The sequence below is a fragment of the Leucoraja erinacea genome, chromosome 25 (genome assembly GCF_028641065.1).
Source record: "Leucoraja erinacea ecotype New England chromosome 25, Leri_hhj_1, whole genome shotgun sequence".
Taxonomy (NCBI): Eukaryota; Metazoa; Chordata; class Chondrichthyes; order Rajiformes; family Rajidae; genus Leucoraja; species Leucoraja erinaceus.
In genome coordinates, this window is record NC_073401.1 from 19,067,593 (window position 1) to 19,086,527 (window position 18,935).

Below are 18,935 nucleotides of genomic sequence, written 5' to 3' on the forward strand. Positions count from 1 at the left end.
CCCCTGGCGACTGGCAGCCCTTGCTGTGCCAAGCCAAATAGCAGGGTGGAGCCATCATCAATCGGGTGGCAGCTGTGCCTCGACAGGTCATAGATTCCACGGAAGGAGCGGCAGTGATGTTGGCCACGAACGGCACCAGCAAGGACAAGTGGTGCTACCACCACCAAAGGTGGGGCTCCGAGGCCCGCCGATGCTGACCACCCTGCATGCATCCGGGAAACGCCTCGGCCGGCCGTCGGTGGTGGCAACAGTGGCCGGCCAAAAACATTGCCTCCACTACACCTGGGATTGACATTCGGGGTGGCGTTTTCTCTTTGACACAGGAGCGAAGGTCAGTGTTTTGCCCCCCTCGGGCACCGACACTCGTTCCGGAAAGCAAGGTCCTCCCCTGATCGCTGCCAACAGCAGCGACATCAGAACATACGGGGTCCGCACGATCCCGCATAACTTCAACTCCTGTCACTTCAATTGAACCTTTACCGTCGCTGACATCTCACTACCGCTGCTGGGTGCTGACTTCCTCCGGACGCACTCCCTGCAGGTCGACGTGAAAGGACAACGTCTCGCTAATTCTGTGACGTTCGAGTCAATCGCCTTGCGCCATTCTGAATTGACTCAGCCCCACCTCGGCTTGGTGACCTTCTCCGACGAGTATGCCAGGATTTTGACCAATTTCCCTGACATCATAACTCCCCAGTTCACAACGTCCAGCCCCAAGCATGTGCCGATGCACCATATCCCAACCACCGGACAGCCACCGCATGCACGCGCACGCAGGCATCCCCCGGACAAACTCCAACTAGCCAAAGACGAGTTCCGTAAGATGGAGGAAATGGGCATTGTGTGCCTCTCAGACAGCCCATGGCCATTCCCGCTTCACATGGTCCCCAAAGCGTCTGCGGGCTGGAGACCTTACTACCGCCATCTCAATGAGGTCACAACAGCTGACTAGTACCCTGTTCCTCACATCCAGGACTTCATGGTAAACCTGGACGGTGACAAGGTATTTTCCAAGATTGACCGGGTACGCGATTACTATCAGATTCTGGTCCACCCAGATGACATGCCCAAGATGGCCATCATCACCCAGTTTGGGCTCTTTGAATTCCTGCGCATGCCATTTGACCTCAAGAATGCCGTCGATGCTTTCCAACGGCTTATGGACATGGTGGGCCGTGGGCTGGACTTCGTGTTCATCCACCTCTATGACATCCTCGTCACCAGCCACTCTCACCAGGAAAACCGCGCACACATCCGGCAGCTCTGCAGGGGCTCAATGAGCATGGCCTGGCCATCAACCTGGCCAAGTGTCAGTTTGGCCTCACTTCCATCAACTTCCTTGGCCACCATATCAACCGGAACAGAACCATCCCGCTACCGACCAAGGTCAAGGCCATTCACCAGTTTGCCAAACCCTCTTCTGTGAAGGAACTCCACGTGTTTGTCGGCATGGTCAATTTCTATCACCGCTTTGTGCCAGCAGCCGCCAAGATCATGCAACCGCTGTTAGACCCTGGCCAACAAGCCGAAAGAGCTCATTTGGGACGACGCGGCCACGACCGCATTCGACAATGCCAAAGAGGCGCTGGCAAAGGCAACGATGCTGGTACATCCAGAGACCAATGCACCAACAGCTCTTACGTTCGACGCAACTAGCACAGTCGTAGGCGAAGTGCCTTAACAACTGATCAATGGTAGCTGGCAGCCCCTCGCCTTTTTCAGCCGTCATTTGAGACCCCCCGGGGAGAAATACAGTGCTTTCGATTGGTTACTCGCTCTCTTCCTGGCCATCCGGCACTTTTTAAGAAAGGCAGGAGAGAGAAAACAGGGAATTATAGTTTTTATTATGTCAATTATAAAAGATGAAATAGCCACACATTTGAATAGCAGTAACAGGATCGGTCCGAATCAGCATGGAATTACGAAGGGGAAATTATGCTTGACTAATCTTCTGAAATTTTTTGAAGATGTAACTAGGAAAATGGACAAGGGAGAGCCAGTGGATGTAGTGAACCTAGACTTTCAGAAAGCATTTGACAAGGTCCCACATAGGAGATTAGTGGGCAAAATTAGGGCACATGGTATTGAGGGTAGAGTGCTGACATGGATAGAAAATTGGTTGGCAGACAGGAAACAATGAGTAGGGATTGACGGGTCCCTTTCAGAATGGCAGGCAGTGACTAGTGGGGTACCGCGAGGCTCGGTGCTGGACCACAGCTATTTACAATATACAGTACATCAATGATTCGGATGAAGGGACTGAAAGTAACATTAGCAAATTTGTAGATGACACAAAGCTGTGTGGCAGTGTGAACTGTGAGGAGGATGCTATGAGAATGCAGGGTGACTTGGACAGGTTGGGGGAGTGGGCAGATGCATGGCAGATGCAGTTTAATGTGGATAAATGTGAGGTTATCCACTTTGGTATAAAAAACAGGAAGGCAAATTACTTTCTAAATAGCGTCAAGTTGGGAAAAGGGGAAGTACAACGGGATCTGGGGGTCCTTGCTCATCAGTCTATGAAAGTAAGCATGCAGGTACAGCAGGCAGTGAAGAAAGCAAATGTTATATTTTACAAGTTAATGACATTTAAAACTTTACAAAAACCTCTTTACAAAACCACTTTTCCACTTGCCCTGCAGCCGCGTTCGACGTCACAATAACGTCACAATGGGATCCCGAATTTAATTTACATTAAAATATTGCGATTTTCATTGACATTGATTTTATTCTAAAAAAAACTCCGTTAGCAGGTATGACGTCACAATGGGATATAATTTACATAACCTGTTTGTCCTGCCTGTGTTCCAGCCCACAATGACATTACAATAAGATCAGCAGCCCCCCCCCCCCCCCCCACCCCACCCCCCACGTGGGGACGATTGATTGGCTCCGTGGAGCGCCGATGCCACCCCCAAGTGAGGTTTCATTAATTTGTCCGTTTACTTGACTGACGTAAATCTTGACACAGGCCATCTGCGCGGCCTTTCCAGAATTTTCCTTCTCTTTTTCCTCGCTTCACAAATTCCATTTTACTGCTTCTCCAGCCCCCGCCCCGAGGAGCGGCACCAGACCCGCGACTTCCCCCAGCTCCACGCCGCTCAGCCCGTCCCCCGCGACATCCCCCGCCCCAAGAAGCAGCACCGGGTCCGCGACCAACCCCGGGTCCATGCCACTCAGCCCGTCTCCCCCGACAGCCACACCCCTAGAACTGAAATAATTATCTTGTGTTTACTTTTTTTTTTATCATTTCTAGCTACTTTCTTTCGAAAACATCCTTAAATATGGGACGACAGATGGCACAATGGGCTAAGTGTTCGGCTGGCGACCGGAAGGTAGCCGGTTCAAATCCCGCTTGGAGTGCATACTGTCGTTGTGTCCTTGGGGCAAGACACTTCACCCACCTTTGCCTGTGTGTAATGTAATGTAATTATGTGAAGCACTTTGGGGTCAATGCAAGTTGACTGAAAATGTGCTATATAAATAAGATTATTATTATTATTATTAAATATAATTACCTGCATAAAATATATGTACTTCATCTGTAAAAAAAAAAAAGACAAACATTTAACTTTTCAATAATCAAAATGCCAGTAGATGCAAATGCCAGAAATAAGAAATGAAACAGAATGCCAGAAACATTAAGCATCTAAAAATGGAGCAAAAGAGTCAGTATTTTAAATTAATGACAATTTATCAGAATTGAGATAAACTTGTTCTAAGTTGAAGACAGGAGGAACTACCCTTCAGAGCTCTAGTGAGCTAGATGCCAAACTAGCATGATTTCCAAATAATTGCTAATGGATTATTGGAGTACCACTGAAATAAACACCATTTAATAGTTTTTTTGAAAAGAAGTCTAAATACTTTTCTTCAAAAAAGTTTCTTGCATTTAATTAACTGAATAAAATTTATGCACACATTAATCCGTTTAAAAAAAAAAACTTTTCAACAATCAAAAGACCAACAGGTGCAAATGCTAGTACAGGGTAATCAGAATGTCAGAAATATGCTGCATTTATGAGGAGAGCAAAAGAGTCAGCATTTCAAGTCAATGACCCTTCAGAACTAAGTCAGTTAAAGGCCCAGCGAGAGGGACACAACTGCCACTCATCGTTTCAGGATTTTGATGTTTCAGAGATGATAGAGGGGGTGGGCAGAAAGATGCAGGAGTTGCTTTACTGTCAGGTGAAATGGCACAGTGGCTCTCATGGAAGACATATCGTATGATTCGTCCGCTGAGCCAAGCTTGGTCGAACTCAAAAATTTGAACGGTGCATGCACTCCAATGAGAATGTACGAGAGCCCTCCCCCCAATAGCCAGTAGGAGATGAGGAACGGAAATGTAGACAGACTCAAGAGAGTCAATGTTTAATTGTCATATGTACCAAAAGCAGAACAGTTAAATTCTTGCCTGCAGCAGCAGGTTGTACACACCACACAGTACTCATGAATAACATACTAAATATAAAGTAGGCAAATAAATTAAAACAAATATTAGTCCAATTAAAAAAAACTCCCATTCCCCCCTCCCCCCAAATAGGAAGGATCTCAAATGGGTGATCAGAGAGCCTAAGAGGGGTCACGATAGGTCAATGGCGAGTCAGATAAAAGGAAATCCCACGTTTTTTTCATATGTACACACAAAAACAAGAAGGCACCCAGGGAGAAGGTAGGGCCATTCAATAATAAAGAAGGGAATTTGTGCTGGGAATCAAGGGATGTAGTACTCAACTAGTACTTTGCATCTGTATTCACCAAGGAGAAAAACATGGAGGACTGAGAGCAGTGTGGAGAATACTAATATGCAGTTTGAGAGTAAGGAGGATGCATTGGGGCTCTTGAAGAACATGAAAGTGGATAAATCCCCAAGGGCTGATGAGAGCGGCAAGAAAGGAGAATCTTGGAGCCTAGACAAAGATCCTTGCAATTTTTCCAGCCACAGGCAAGATCCCCACCAACTGGAGAGTAATTTACCATGCAGTGTCACAATTAAAAAAGGACACAAAACACAACATAATTCAACACAGACATCCACCACAGCATTCTTCACTATGATGGAAGGCAATAGGAAGTCCTCCTTCAGACAGTCCTCCTCCTCCTCCTCCCTTGTTCACCGGTGGTCGGGGCCCTGACCCTCCGTAGTCGCCGCTACGGATGGCCCGATGTTCAAGCCCTCTGGTCGGGATGGTGGGAACGCCGACGTCGGGACACGTCGAGCACAGCCCGCGGCCCGGAGCTCCCAATCGGCCACCTCCTTACCGGAGACCGCGGCTTCCAGATGTTGTCAAGTCAAGTCAAGTCAAGTCAAGTCAAGTTTATTTGTCACATACACATACGAGATGTGCAGTGAAATGAAAGTGGCAATGCTCGTGGAACAACAAAACAACCAAACAAATTATAAACACAATCATAACACACATATTATTTTACATAATAAATAATAGAAGGAAAAACGTTCTGTACAGTTAGTCCCTGGTGAGAAAGAGCATGAAAAATAAATTAAATGAACTCCAAGTTCATCTTTGAGTAGGCATGGTTATTAGAATGGAGCCATGCCTGGGATTAGTCAAGTCAAGTCAAGTCAAGTTTATTTGTCACATACACATACGAGATGTGCAGTGAAATGAAAGTGGCAATGCTCGCGGACTTTTGTGCAAAAGACAAACAACAAACAACCAAACAAATTATAAACACAATCATAACACACATATTCTTTTACATAATAAATAATAGAAGGAAAAAAACGTTCTGTAGAGTTAGTCCCTGGTGAGATGGGCGTTTACAGTCCGAATTGCCTCTGGGAAGAAACTCCTTCTCAACCTCTCCGTTCTCACTGCATGGCAACGGAGGCGTTTGCCTGACCGTAGCGGCTGGAACAGTCCGTTGCAGGGGTGGAAGAGGTCCCTCATGATTTTGTTTGCTCTGGAGTTGCACCTCCTGTTGTATAGTTCCTGCAGTGGGGTGAGTGAAGTTCCCATAGTGCGTTCGGCCGAACGCACTACTCTCTGCAGAGCCTTCTTGTCCTTGGCAGAGCAATTCCCAAACCAGATGGTAATGTTCCCGGACAAGATGCTTTCCCCGCCGCTGCGTAGAAGCACTGGAGGATCCTCGGAGACACTCTGAATTTCCTTAATTGCCTGAGGTGGTAAAGGCGCTGCCTTGCCTTACTCACCAGTGCTGAGGCGTGTGATGACCATGTCATATCCTCAGAGATGTGGACTCCCAGATATTTAAAACAGTTCACCCTATCCACAGGATCCCCATTTATACTCAGTGGAGTGTACGTCCTCGGATGATGTGCCCTCCTAAAGTCCATGATCAGCTCCTTCGTTTTTTTGATGTTCAAGAGGAGGCTGTTCTCCTGGCACCAGAGTGCTAGATCAGCCACCTCCTCCCGGTAGGCCCTCTCATCATTGTCTGAGATCAGGCCCACCACCACAGTGTCATCAGCAAACTTAATTATTGAATTGGAGCTGAACCTAGCCACACAGTCATGTGTGTACAGGGAGTACAATAGGGGGCTGAGGACGCAACCCTGGGGCGATCCTGTGCTCAGGGTGAGGGACTTCGATGTATTCCCTCCCATCTTGACTACCTGGGGCCTGGCGGTGAGAAAGTCCAGGACCCAGGAACACAGGGAGGTGTTGAGCCCCAATTCCAGTAGCTTCCTGGCCAGTCTGGTGGGGACTATCGTGTTGAAGGCTGAACTGTAGTCTATGAACAGCATCCTCACGTAGCCCCCCTTCTGGCTGTCCAGATGGGAGAGAGCGGTGTGCAAGACCTGGGAGACCGCATCGTCCGTGGACCTGTTCGGACGGTATGCAAACTGCAACGGGTCCATGTTCCGAGGGAGGAAGGCGCAGATGTGATTCTTCACCAGCCTCTCAAAGCATTTCATGACTACCGAGGTAAGGGCCACCGGACGGTAGTCATTCAGGCAGGCTGGGGAGGCATTTTTTTGGTACCGGTACAATGATCGATTTTTTGAAGCAGGCAGGGACCACGGACTTGTCCAGGGAGAGGTTGAATAATGTAGTGAGCACTGGAGCTAGCTGCGTAGCACAGGACTTGAGTACTCGCCCCGAGATGCCATCGGGGCCTGCAGCTTTTCTTGTGTTCACCCGTGTCAGTGCCCTCCTCACGTCGTGCTCGGACAGCGAGAATGTGTGCATATTCCTCCCTTCAGCTTCGGTAGCCAGCTGTCGGTAAATACCGCTGTCGGTATTGTCGATAGTCGGCAGACCTGGAGTGGTGTTGCCCCTCTCGAAACGAGCGTAGAAGGAGTTCAGGTCGTCAGCTAGGGAGGTGCCGGCACATGCGGATGAGGGAGGGGTGCTCCGGTAGTTGGTTACAATCCGTAGCCCCTGCCACAGGCTTCTGGTGTCCTGCTGCTCCATCTGTAACTCCATCTTGTCCCTGTACCTTCTCTTTGCGTCCTTCACCGCCCTTCGCATTCGGTAGGACTCTGCCTTGTAGACGTCCATGTTTCCTGATGCCAAGCCCGAGTTGTAGGCAGCGGTGCGAGCATTCAAGGCCACACGAACAGATCTGTCTACCCAGGGTTTTTGGTTCGGGAAGGTGCTTACCCTTACCGTGGGGACGATGTTGTCGGTTATTGTTGCGATGAAGTCCATGACTGCTTCCGCGAACTCACTGACGTCACTGGAACTTGCTTCGAACATATTCCAGTCGACATCACTCAGTGCATCTTGCAGCATGGCCTCTGACTGGTCGGACCACCGCTTTACGTCCCTCGTCTCTACCGCTTCCCGAACTATCCTCTGTTTATACCCCGGCAACAGGAATATAGCAGCGTGGTCAGATTTTCCTAGGGGAGGGAGTGAAACGGCCTTGTAGCCTTTCCTGAACGGCGTGTAGCAGTGGTCCAAAGTTCTCTCCCCCCTGGTGGCACACGTGATGTGTTGGTAGAAGTTCGGCATGACCTTCTTGAGATTTGATTTATTAAAATCTCCAGCCACCACCATAGCCGCTTCCGGGTACTTGTTTTGATGTCGACATAGCACATCGTGTAGGGCCGATAGTGCCACGTCGGTGTCCGCCTGCGGTGGAATGTAGACGGCTGTGACGATCACTGAGCCGAACTCCCGGGGAAGGTAGAATGGGCGGCATGAGATTGTCAGGTGCTCCAGATCCGGCGAGCAGGAACGGGAAAGCATCTTGATATTTCCAGGGTTGCACCAGTTGTTATTGGTCATGAAGCAGACTCCTCCACCCTTGGATTTCCCAGATGCTTCTGTTCTGTCAGCACGGTGGACAGTGAAGGACTCGGTTGGGCAGATTACCTGATCCGGAATCAGTGAGGTCAGCCATGTTTCAGTCAGGCAGAGGATGTTGCAGTTCCTTATGTCCCGCTGGAATCTAATCCTCGCCCTGAGGTCATCCAGCTTGTTTTCCAGGGACTGGACATTCGCCAGAAGAATGCTGGGCAGAGGGGGAACGAAAGGCTTGGGCTCTCAGCCTATTCCGAATCCCCCCCCGCTTCCCTCGATGTTTTCTCCGGGTTTTCCTTGCAGCCGAGCTCCCTTTGTTGTTGCAGCAGCTTCTGTTGATCTCTGCTGGCCATGCTGGATCAGTGAGTAAAGAGTTTAAAAAGTCTCCGTTTGCCCTGGAGTTTAGATTTAAGAGGGTTTCCCTGTCATACTTTGTTAGTACTAGGGAGTTAGAACTTAGAAATAAGTTAAAAAGGAACATAAAAGTTAAAAACACACACAATTTTCGCGGAGCTGCCACAACGGCGACTGGACAGGGCCGCGCCATTTTTTTTTTTTTTTTTTTTTTTTTTTTACGCTGAAACTCTGGGCCCACGATGTTAAGGAACCGCTTGGACCGCCGCAGAAGCTCTGGGCCCGACTCCAGGAAAGGCCGCACCCACTGTAGGCCACAGGCTGGCAGTCGGAGCTCTTCTCCGGCATCCCCCGGCGAAGGATCGCCCGCTCTTCGATGGAAAGTCTGCTCCATGCCTGCTGCCAGAAGCTCCACAGACCAAGGCTCCAGGATGTTGTAGGCCACAGGCCAGTGGTCGAAGCACTTCTTCAGCAACTCCCGGCAAGGGGGTCCGCGATGTTAAAAGTCCCCGCTGCGCCGCCGCTGAAACTCTGGGCCCACGATGTTAAGGAACCGCTTGGACCGCCGCAGAAGCTCTGGGCCCGACTCCAGGAAAGGCCGCACCAAAGAAGCGACAAGGAAGAAAGTCACGTCTCCGTCGAGGTAGGTGCCTGAAAAACAGGTTCCTCCTATTCCTCCCTCACCACCCCTCATACAAGACATACAGAGAAACACTAAAACATACATTTGGACAAACTAAAAATAACATAAAAAGTCAAAATAACGAACCCACTGCAGGCGAGGTAGCCAACTTGCAACGCCACTAGAACTGGAACCGAAAAGTGATCAAAGAGGATAGGGGAAGAGGATAGGATGGTGAATGTCATCCACATGGATTTCAGTAAGGAATTTGATAAAGTCTCCCATGGCATCCAAAAAGATTAAGATGCCAGGATTCATATTAGCTTTGTTGTATAGATTCAGAACCGGCTTACTGCCAGAAGACAGAATGTTGTAGTGGAAGGAAGATACACAGGCTGGAGGTCTGTGACCAGTGGAGTTCCACAGGGTTCTGTGCTGGAATCTCTTGTTTGTGTTATATATATATATATATAAAATAACTTGGACATACTGTAAAATTGGATGAGTTGGTCATTAAGTTTGCAGATGGCACCAAGAATTTTGTAGTCACAGACTGCGAGGAGGGCTATAAAGCATACAGCGGGATATAGGTCAACAAAGAACTAGGTAGACACAAAATGCTGGAGTAACTCAGCGGGTGAGGCAGCATCTCTGGAGAGAAGGAATGGGCGACGTTTTGGGTCGAGACCCTTCTTCAGACCACAAAGTAGACAGAGAAATGACAGATGAAGTTTAATCTGAGCAAGTCAAGAAAGAGATAGTCAAGAGAGTTTAGAATGTTTTATTATAATATGTCCAAAAACAGAACAATGAAATTCTCACTTACAGCACCACGACAGGTATGTAAACATAATACTCAGTAGGTATCATAGAAACATAGAAAATAGGTGCAGGAGTAGGCCATTTGGCCCTTCGAGCCTGCACCGCCATTCAATATGATCATGGCTGATCATCCAACTCGGTATCCTGTACCTGCCTTCTCTCCATACCCCCTGATCCCTTTAGCCACAAGGGCCACATCTAACTCCCTCTTAAATATAGCCAATGAACTGGCCTCAACTACCTTCTGTGGCAGAGAATTCCAGAGATTCACCACTCTCTATGTGAAAAAAAATGTCCTCATCTCGGTCCTAATGATTCCCCCCTTATCCTTGAACTGTGACCCATAGTAAACAACAAGTAGTCTGGAGGTTGGTTTGATTGTCACACAAGTGTGATATCACTTGCTATATTGGTGGGAATCCCGGATCGGGAAAAAACAAAATCTCTCATTCTGGCTTAGTTCATCCAAAGACAGTGTATGTATTAACACTCAGAAAAAAGTTGTTTGTCACTTGCTTAAATTTGCATTTGGGCCATTACTCGCCAGCCAAAAAACTTTCTCATCTGTATTTCCCTTTTTACTCTGGATCAACCAATGAAATTATTTCAAGGGTGTTGGATAATTTGTCAGATAAAATAGCTTCTGGAAACTCATGGAAATGTATTAAAATTCCTTACCTGTCACTTGGAAGGCTCCAGTATTCCTTAAACCTACCCAACCAACTGCTACTTGTAAAAGGCATTATTTACCTGACGCTGATGAACGAACTTCTGAAAAATAAACATATGTAGCATTCCATGTTTTGTGTATCAAAAATGCTACCAATTATTATAAACAACACATCCGATGCTTCTCATAATTACATGCTTAATACAGATTATAATTGCGTACTCTAAATAAAGAACATAAACTGGGAGGAATCAAGAGTATAATGACAGGGAAACTTACAGCAATTAATATTACTAAAAAAAACTGGATAAAATAAGAGGGCTAAATCTAAAATATATCAATCAGGCTTTCACAAAGTACAAGCTCTTCTCACAAAGTCCAAAGGTATACAATCTAGCCCTGGTGTCCTATATATTCACAGGACTTTAATTCTATGATAATGTTACATTATATGTTACATTACAAAATATACATTTTCTGTAGAACCGAAAGCGCCACACAAAATATGCTCACTGACAGATAAAATAAAATATAATTATTCACAGCATACAGAATCTCAATATTTGGCAAAATGCTTCACTATCACTTAATTTGTTTTCTGAAATGTAAACATTTTGTAATGTGCCAAACAAACTTCATACATATAATTAGATAATAACATTTTAATGAAATAAAACGCAATATGGACAATTTACCTGATGTCAAAGAATCTTTTTTCAAAGGCATGTCCCCTTTTTTCTGACTAACATCCTCATCTGAAATATAACATAGAACTTGGTTGAAATTATGGTTTAATTGTCAAAGATGGCAATATTGTTTGAAAAATAAAACATTTTATTTTGTTATTTTTATTCTTAAGTGTGCAAACAATAGAAGCATAAATTGAAACATAATGACTCAATGGAAATCATTTTTTATAAAGACACAACAGCATTGACATCATTTCTTTTCCACCATTTTTCCCCAGTAATCTGCATTAGGGTTGACCATGCTTCAAAATCAAATGGAACTGAAAGTCAAATCCTGATCTCCCTGAGAGACAACCTCCATCCTCCATCTCCGATAGTTTCTTCAGCCTATAAATTCTTCTGGATCTCTCTCCTTGCATTCCTTTTGATCCCTCTCTATCTTTAGCAACAATCATCCACACTACTAGTTGCCTACCTTTTCAACATCTCTACTCTCAACAAAAACAGGCATTCATAAATTGTCACAGTGCAAGAAATGCACATTTTTCTGTGAAACTGAAGAACCTATCTACATTGATAACAATGTTATTCATGATACCAGGCTGCAGCAAATCACTTTGGTAATACATTTGATTGCAATGTGACAAGCAACATTCACACAAACAGAAAATTGATATGTTACCAAATAGTGACATTAGGAAATTAAGTTTACAATATTAATAATATACATTAAATTCAACCCAATTATGTTTATTTTCCTAAATAGCTTCCTTTTCAGAAATATTCAAACATATTTGGAGACAGATTTTGATTTATTGACTAAAACTCTTTCCACATTTTCAATTTTGAATTAAATTTGGAAAATAAATATAAAATGTCAGAGCAAACTCAATTGTTAGCATATTTCCCATCATAATGAACTATTTTCTCTCTATGGTACCCTGAGTTTCGCAAACCTCATAACTACAGAATCTCAACAAACTGAATACAGACCTGAAAATAAAAGTACAGATTTTTGCTGCCAGTTTTTCAGTGCAAAATCAGAAGAAGAAAAGAAAAGAGAAAATCAAGAGAGGCAGAAAAATGCAGTAGGTTTGCTCTGTTTTCATAATGTGAGGGGAAATTCTGAAGAAATTGTATCAATTGCAATGTTTTGCTGAATAAGGCAATATCCAGAATTTAATTGTCCGTGGTTTAAACAAATGCATTAAATTAGCACTGTCAATGATATTCCAAATAACAATCTTTAATTGAAAAACACCAAAACCTGTGACAAAATGGAGAAAGAAAGAAAGAAAAAAAGAAAATAATGGAGAAAGTTAAAATGAAAACAAATTATTGGAAGTGATTACAAATTTTATTTTTTCTATGAAACTGAAGAATTCATGCCAAAAAATGTAGTTTTTTTACATGACTCAAAGGTACCTGTGCATTTAGTGTGAATTCGCATCAGGTTTTCTGCAAAGAAAACTACCACACAGACCAAAATCTGATCTGAGATAATGATATGGTGACCCAGAGACAAGTGGTAACACAGAGAGCCAATTCCTATGGGACCTCACTCAGTTCACCAGAGCTCCAAAATATTGTACAGCAATCAAATAAGTGCACTCGATGTTACAATGATATATTCCATGTGTTGCGGGCTGCTCCCCAGTATGTGCTGCTACATATATTATGTCTGGGATGGAGAACACAGCAGCTGCAGGGGAGTGGTAGTCAGCTCCCACGTTCACTCAAAGGGACAGGCACGAGCAGATCAATCAGATACATTCCAGGAGCGGGTTCTGACTTTCAGAGGGTTAGAAGACTTGCCAAGCTCACCATAAGAACATGATAGATACAATATCAGTTCAGGTATCACTGTACCTTAATTATGACACGTGATAATAAAATACCCTATGAACCCTTTGAAATTTCTAGCATAATGAAGCCAATCAGCTAGAAATTTCATGTCTTTGTTTGTCAGAATGTAAGGTACGATAGTAGATCATACTCAGCGGATAGCAGATAGCAACTAAAGAATGATCTGCTCACCTTCCCAACTGATTAAGATGTTGTTGTTAACATAGATTTTTTCCCCTCACTATCTACTATAGCACCAATGTTGGTGTCATTTATAAATGTACTAATAATGTTAACTGATTCTGACTGTCTACCCTGTCTATGCCTCTCAGAATTTTATATACTCCAATCAGGTCTTCCAACAACCTCCGGTGTCCCAGAATAAACAATCCAAGTCTATCCAACCTCTCCCTGTGGCTAATATCCTCTAATCCAGGCATCCTTCTGCTAAAACTCATCTGCACCCTTTTCAAAACTTCCACATCCTTCCTGTAATGGAGCAACCAGAACTACACACAATACTCCAAATGCAGCCTAACCAAAAAAGGGGTTGTGCTGCTGAGGCCACCCCTGGTAAAATTACGTTATCATCTGGTCCACTTGCTCCTCGTTATCTTGAGGTTCAGCCTCATTATCCCACAGTTTCTATGTCAGTTTGTTGCTACCTTTCTGGCATTGGTTGCTATCTTCACTTTACATCATGCAGCAAACAACAATGAAGTTTCTACATTTGATTGGCATACCAGAGTGTACCCTGCACACGACAAAGTCATTATTTATGACACACCAATGATACTGTTTAAAGCAAATCATATAAGATGCTTTATTCATTTGCGTTATTAAAACACAGATTAAATTAATGCTATTGATATATTTAAACACAGTACCTAAGTTCTCCTGGCTTGAAACTTTACCATTTTCTGGAAGACAAAAATAATTTCCTGTTCATTCAAGAGAGCTATTGCTGATTGTTAGTTACATTTCAACATTTATTAATCTTGTGTCAAGCACATTGCAATGGAGCAATACACAGTGGAGTACCAACTTCAATTCTGTATAGATGAAATAGAATGTTATCATTTGACAGATAGTTAAATAAATTACAATTTCTAGCAATAGACCAAGTCTTTACTCATGTGCAGTATGATTTGACTGAATAGCACACAAGCAAAGGTTTTCACTGCTCGATGTAGGCGACATTAACAAACCATACTAATACCAAATTTAACAATTTGTATACATCTATGACTTGGACAGAAAGGAGAAAAAAAGTAAGATTTAAGAGGGTAGGAAAGACTTGGAACATTCACACTTTAAAAACAAAATTGTTCAATATAACTAGTGCTCAGTTACCCGATTAGAAGGTTTTACAAAGACATTTTGTAATATTTTAATACTTACGAAATGTCAGTGCGATTTGCCATAAAGGATCTTCCTTTTTCCTCTTGGTGAGTTTTAATTCAAAAGAACTCGGTTCCTCTGTAATAATTACTTCATAGAATGGCTGATTTGAATCCATATCAGTGCACTGAAATTTCATTTCCTAGAGCAGATACAAATTTTATTTGCTTCTACCAAACTGTATGATTTCAACATTTGCAGTCTTGTATATCTCTATTATTAGTAAAAACTGATAGAAATGAAAATAAGCAAAATAAAAAATGAAATTCAAAAATATTAATGTTAAATCCCAGAGAGAACAAAAAACTCTGCATATTCTGCAGAAATAGAAGCAAATGCAGTTTAACACGAGGAAATAAATATTCCCAAACATCAATTACGTGTGTGTTTTGTACAACACTGGGTATCAAAAGTGTGACATCATACATAAAACTGAAGTTCACATATAAATTACTTCAACATGATTCAGATTAATCAAAAACCCTCAGTGGCAGTACATGACAGGGGGAGGTGGTTCATGAAGTTTGAGTAAATTTGATTAATTAACAAAATTCATTATTTAACATGTGTTCTTATGTGTTTTTTTTTACACTTTATGTTTGGTTTCCACCATAACAACCATTACATGAAATTTAGAAAGCCTTTTTTTTTTCTAAAGCATGATAGCTGATTTCTTCACTTTTGCTGTTTTTCACATACAAATGTACTTTCTTGCTATAAACATGGAGTATGTGAGTACTTTCTTCTCATAATTTCATTATCTATTTTCTTCAAACTAGAACATTTTCAATCTCCTTGGGAAGTTCTTTGGTCTTAATTTACCATTGTGGTGTAACGGTGGCTACTCTAAACAGGGTGGACACCAAGAATAACCACCGTTACATTTTGAAATATGGCCATTCAGAGCACTTAATACCAAATTCATCAAAAGTTTTGCTTATTACTGTGCAACATGCATCTCTGCAAAGCAACAAACGTGAACATTTTTTGAATTATAATGAAATTAATGCAGAAATTGCCTCTTTATTTCATTGTGTCAAAGCATGTCACATTTTTGGTATCCTAAAAATTGATATTTTTGAGATATAAACTGGTTGAATCAGGGAATTAATTTAATTCCAAACGATTTTATCTCTACTATCTCTTGCACATTTGAGTAACGATCCCTGAAAAAAATAACACCATACTACTTGAAACAGTGAAGATATGACATTTTTAATGTTCTGTGCTAAAATCTCTCCAGTATTGTAAAAATACACATGTACATAACTTGAGTAAACTCTAGATGCAAATCTACCTCCTGGAAGACTCTTGAGCTGGGGCAAGATCTTCAGCTTGTTGCAGGAAACTTTACAAAGGACCACAGGTGGAAACAAGCAGAAAGTATTGAACAAGATGATGGTTGATCTCTTACCCCAGAATCACTACCTCTATATCAATTTATTCCCTTAATATTTAAAAACTTGTCAATCCCTCACTAAAGTATACTCAGTCACTGAAACCTGCCTCCATCGGATGGGGTATTAAGTACAAGAGTTGGGTTTAAGTTACAGTTGTACAAGTCCTTGGTGAGATCACACATAGAATATCATCTACAGTTCTGGTCGCCATGATAATGTGATTAAGCTGGAGAGGGTGCAGAAAAGATTTACAAGAATGTCGTTCGGACTGGAGGGCTTGAGTTATGAGGGGAGAATGGATAGCCTGCGACATTTGTTTCAGGAGCACAGGAGACTGAGGTGTGATCTTAGAGAGGGAAAGATAGATCAGGCTTAATTGAATGGCGGAGTAGACAATGGACCAAATGGCCTAATTCTGCTGCTATAGTGGGGGGAGGAGACAAATTGGAAATACAAGGATGGAGTTAAAGGGAAAGAGAGTATAGGAAAAGTTAAGAAAGACACCTGAATTAACGGGGCAGAAAGCTCACGAAGGGATAGGAGAGTCTGGCCAAGTGAAATCGACATGAAAGGTGATGTGGATTAAAAGTATCATATATGAACGCACGACGTATAAGAAGTAGTGGATGAGCTTGAGGCTCAGTTAGAGATTGGTAGATATGACATAGGATCTAGGGAGACAGAGGAATTGAAAGAAATTTGCATTAGGCGAGATTGGGTAGACTGATGAGACTGAAGGCTGATAAATCCCAGGGTTTGATGGTCTGCATCCCATGGTACTCAAGCAGATGGCTCTAGATATCGTGGACGCATTGGTGATCATTTTCCAATGTTCTATAGAGTCAGGATCAGGTCCTGTGGATTGGAGGGTAGCTAATGTTATCCCACTTTTCAAGAAAGGAGCGAGAGAGAAAACAGGAAATTATAGACTAGTTAGCCTGACATTGGTAAATTATTAAATAAGTAATAACGGCGCATTTGGATAGCAGTAAAAGGATTGGTCCAAGTCAGCAGGGATTTATGAAGGGGAAATCCTGCTTGACTAATTTTCTGGAATTTTTTTGAGGATGTGACAAGTAAAATGGATGAAGGAGAGCCAGTGGATGTAGTGTATCTGGACTTTCAGAAAGTCTTTGATAAGGTCCCACACAGGACATTAATGGGCAAAATGAGAGCACATGGTTTTGGGGGTAGGGTATTGGCATGGATAGAGAATTGGTTGGCTGACAGGAAACAAAGAGTAGGAATAAACGGATCCCTGTCAGAATGGCAGGCAGTGGCTAATGCAGTGCCGCAAGGCTCGGTGCTGGGGCCGCAACTATTTACAAAATATATTAATGATTTAGATGATGGGATTAAAAATAACACTGGCAAATTTGCAGATGACACAAAGCTGGGTGGCAGTGTGAACTGCAAAGAGGATGCTAGGTTGCAGGGTGACTTGGACAGGTTGAGTGAGTGGGCAGATGCATGGCAGATGCAGTATAATGTAGATAAATGTGAGGTTATCCACTTTGGCGGCAAGAACAAGGAGGCAGATTATTATCTCAATGGTGTCAGATCAGGAAAAAGGGAAGTGCAACGAGACCTGGGTGTCCTTGTACACTAGTCACTGAAAGTAAACATGCAGGCACAGCAGGCAGTGAAGAAAGCTAAAACCCCCTTTTCACGGTGCGACTTGACGCAAGAGGTAACCAGAGTTTGACATCGTGGGAACCTCGTGCGGTAACAGTACGGCATTCGTGGACCACCGTGGCGCTAACGGCATGTAATCGTGTACCTTGGGTACTCGGGAGAAAATTCAAACATGTTTGAATTTGTCCAAGAGAGACTTGTACACTTGTGGTTGAGCATTGCAACATTTTATGAACGAAGTGTCCCGTGCGATATCGGTAGTAACTCTTGCGGTCACCGTGGGAACTCCTGCCAACGGTGAACCCGGAAGTTGGATAGAGTGAATCCAGCCAGTTTGCTATTTACATACAAATCTAATAAAACTAGCTAAGCATTTCATTAATGTCAGTGTGTCTCTTTTTGTCTGAAAGATGGGGGTGTCTTCATTTACTGGCGGTGGGTGTCTGTCACTGAAACAGGCAGGTAAGATTTCGCATCCACCTTGTGTGTGCGTCTCTCTCTCTCTCTCTCTCTCTCTCTCTCTCTCCCCTCTCCGGGAGAGTGTGAAGAAGGCTCTCGACCCGAAACGCCACCCGTTCCTTCTCTCCAGAGATGCTGCCTGTCCCGCTGAGTTGCTCCAAGCAACTGGTGTCTATCTTCAAAGGACTGACCAGGACTGTCTCTCTCTCTCTCTCCCTCCCTCCCTCTCCCTCCCTCTCACACAGGCGTGAATGGATGAACTCCGCGGGCCAGGCAGCATCTACAGAGAGAAATGCTGGAGAAACTCAGCGGGTGCAGCAACATCAATGGAACGAAGGAAATAGACAACGTTTCGGCACCGCTGCACCCGCTGAGTTTCTCCAGCATTCGCGTGTGTGGGTGGGAGTTGGGGTGAGGGGGGGGAGAGAGACATAAGGCAGCCTGAAGAATGGGTCGTCTGTCCATTTCTCTCTGTAGATGCTGCCTGGCCCGCGGAGTTCATCCATTCATGCCTGTGTGAGAGAGAGAGAGGGACGGGGAGAGAGAGAGAGAGAGAGAGAGAGAGGCAGTCCTGGTCAGTCCTTTGAAGATAGACACCAGTTGCTTGGAGCAACTCAGCGGGACAGGCAGCATCTCTGGAGAGAAGGAACGGGTGGCGTTTCGGGCTGAAAGTTTCTTCAGGCTGAAAGTTTCACCTCTCAGTAGATCATAAAATAACACAATAATCACGGTCAATGTGAGATACAGTCTTTATTCATATTTGACAAAATAAAAAGACGACTTCTTGCACATATTGAGAGAAGG

At 43.8% G+C, this 18,935-nt stretch overlaps 1 protein-coding gene across 3 annotated transcripts in view; it reads right to left on the reverse strand.

Annotated features, from left to right (window-relative positions):
- The window catches only part of LOC129709482 (uncharacterized), a 118,415-nt gene that overhangs the window by 78,138 nt on the left and 21,342 nt on the right, over positions 1 to 18,935 (reverse strand). For all 3 annotated transcript variants that reach the window (XM_055655903.1, XM_055655904.1, XM_055655905.1), the window contains exons 10-14: positions 14,638 to 14,779; positions 14,124 to 14,156; positions 11,398 to 11,457; positions 10,783 to 10,803; positions 3,519 to 3,542 (exon numbers count right to left, since the gene is read on the reverse strand). In XM_055655903.1, coding sequence (XP_055511878.1) covers positions 3,519 to 3,542; positions 10,783 to 10,803; positions 11,398 to 11,457; positions 14,124 to 14,156; positions 14,638 to 14,779 — 280 coding nt within the window. The remainder of the gene's footprint in view (positions 1 to 3,518; positions 3,543 to 10,782; positions 10,804 to 11,397; positions 11,458 to 14,123; positions 14,157 to 14,637; positions 14,780 to 18,935) is intronic.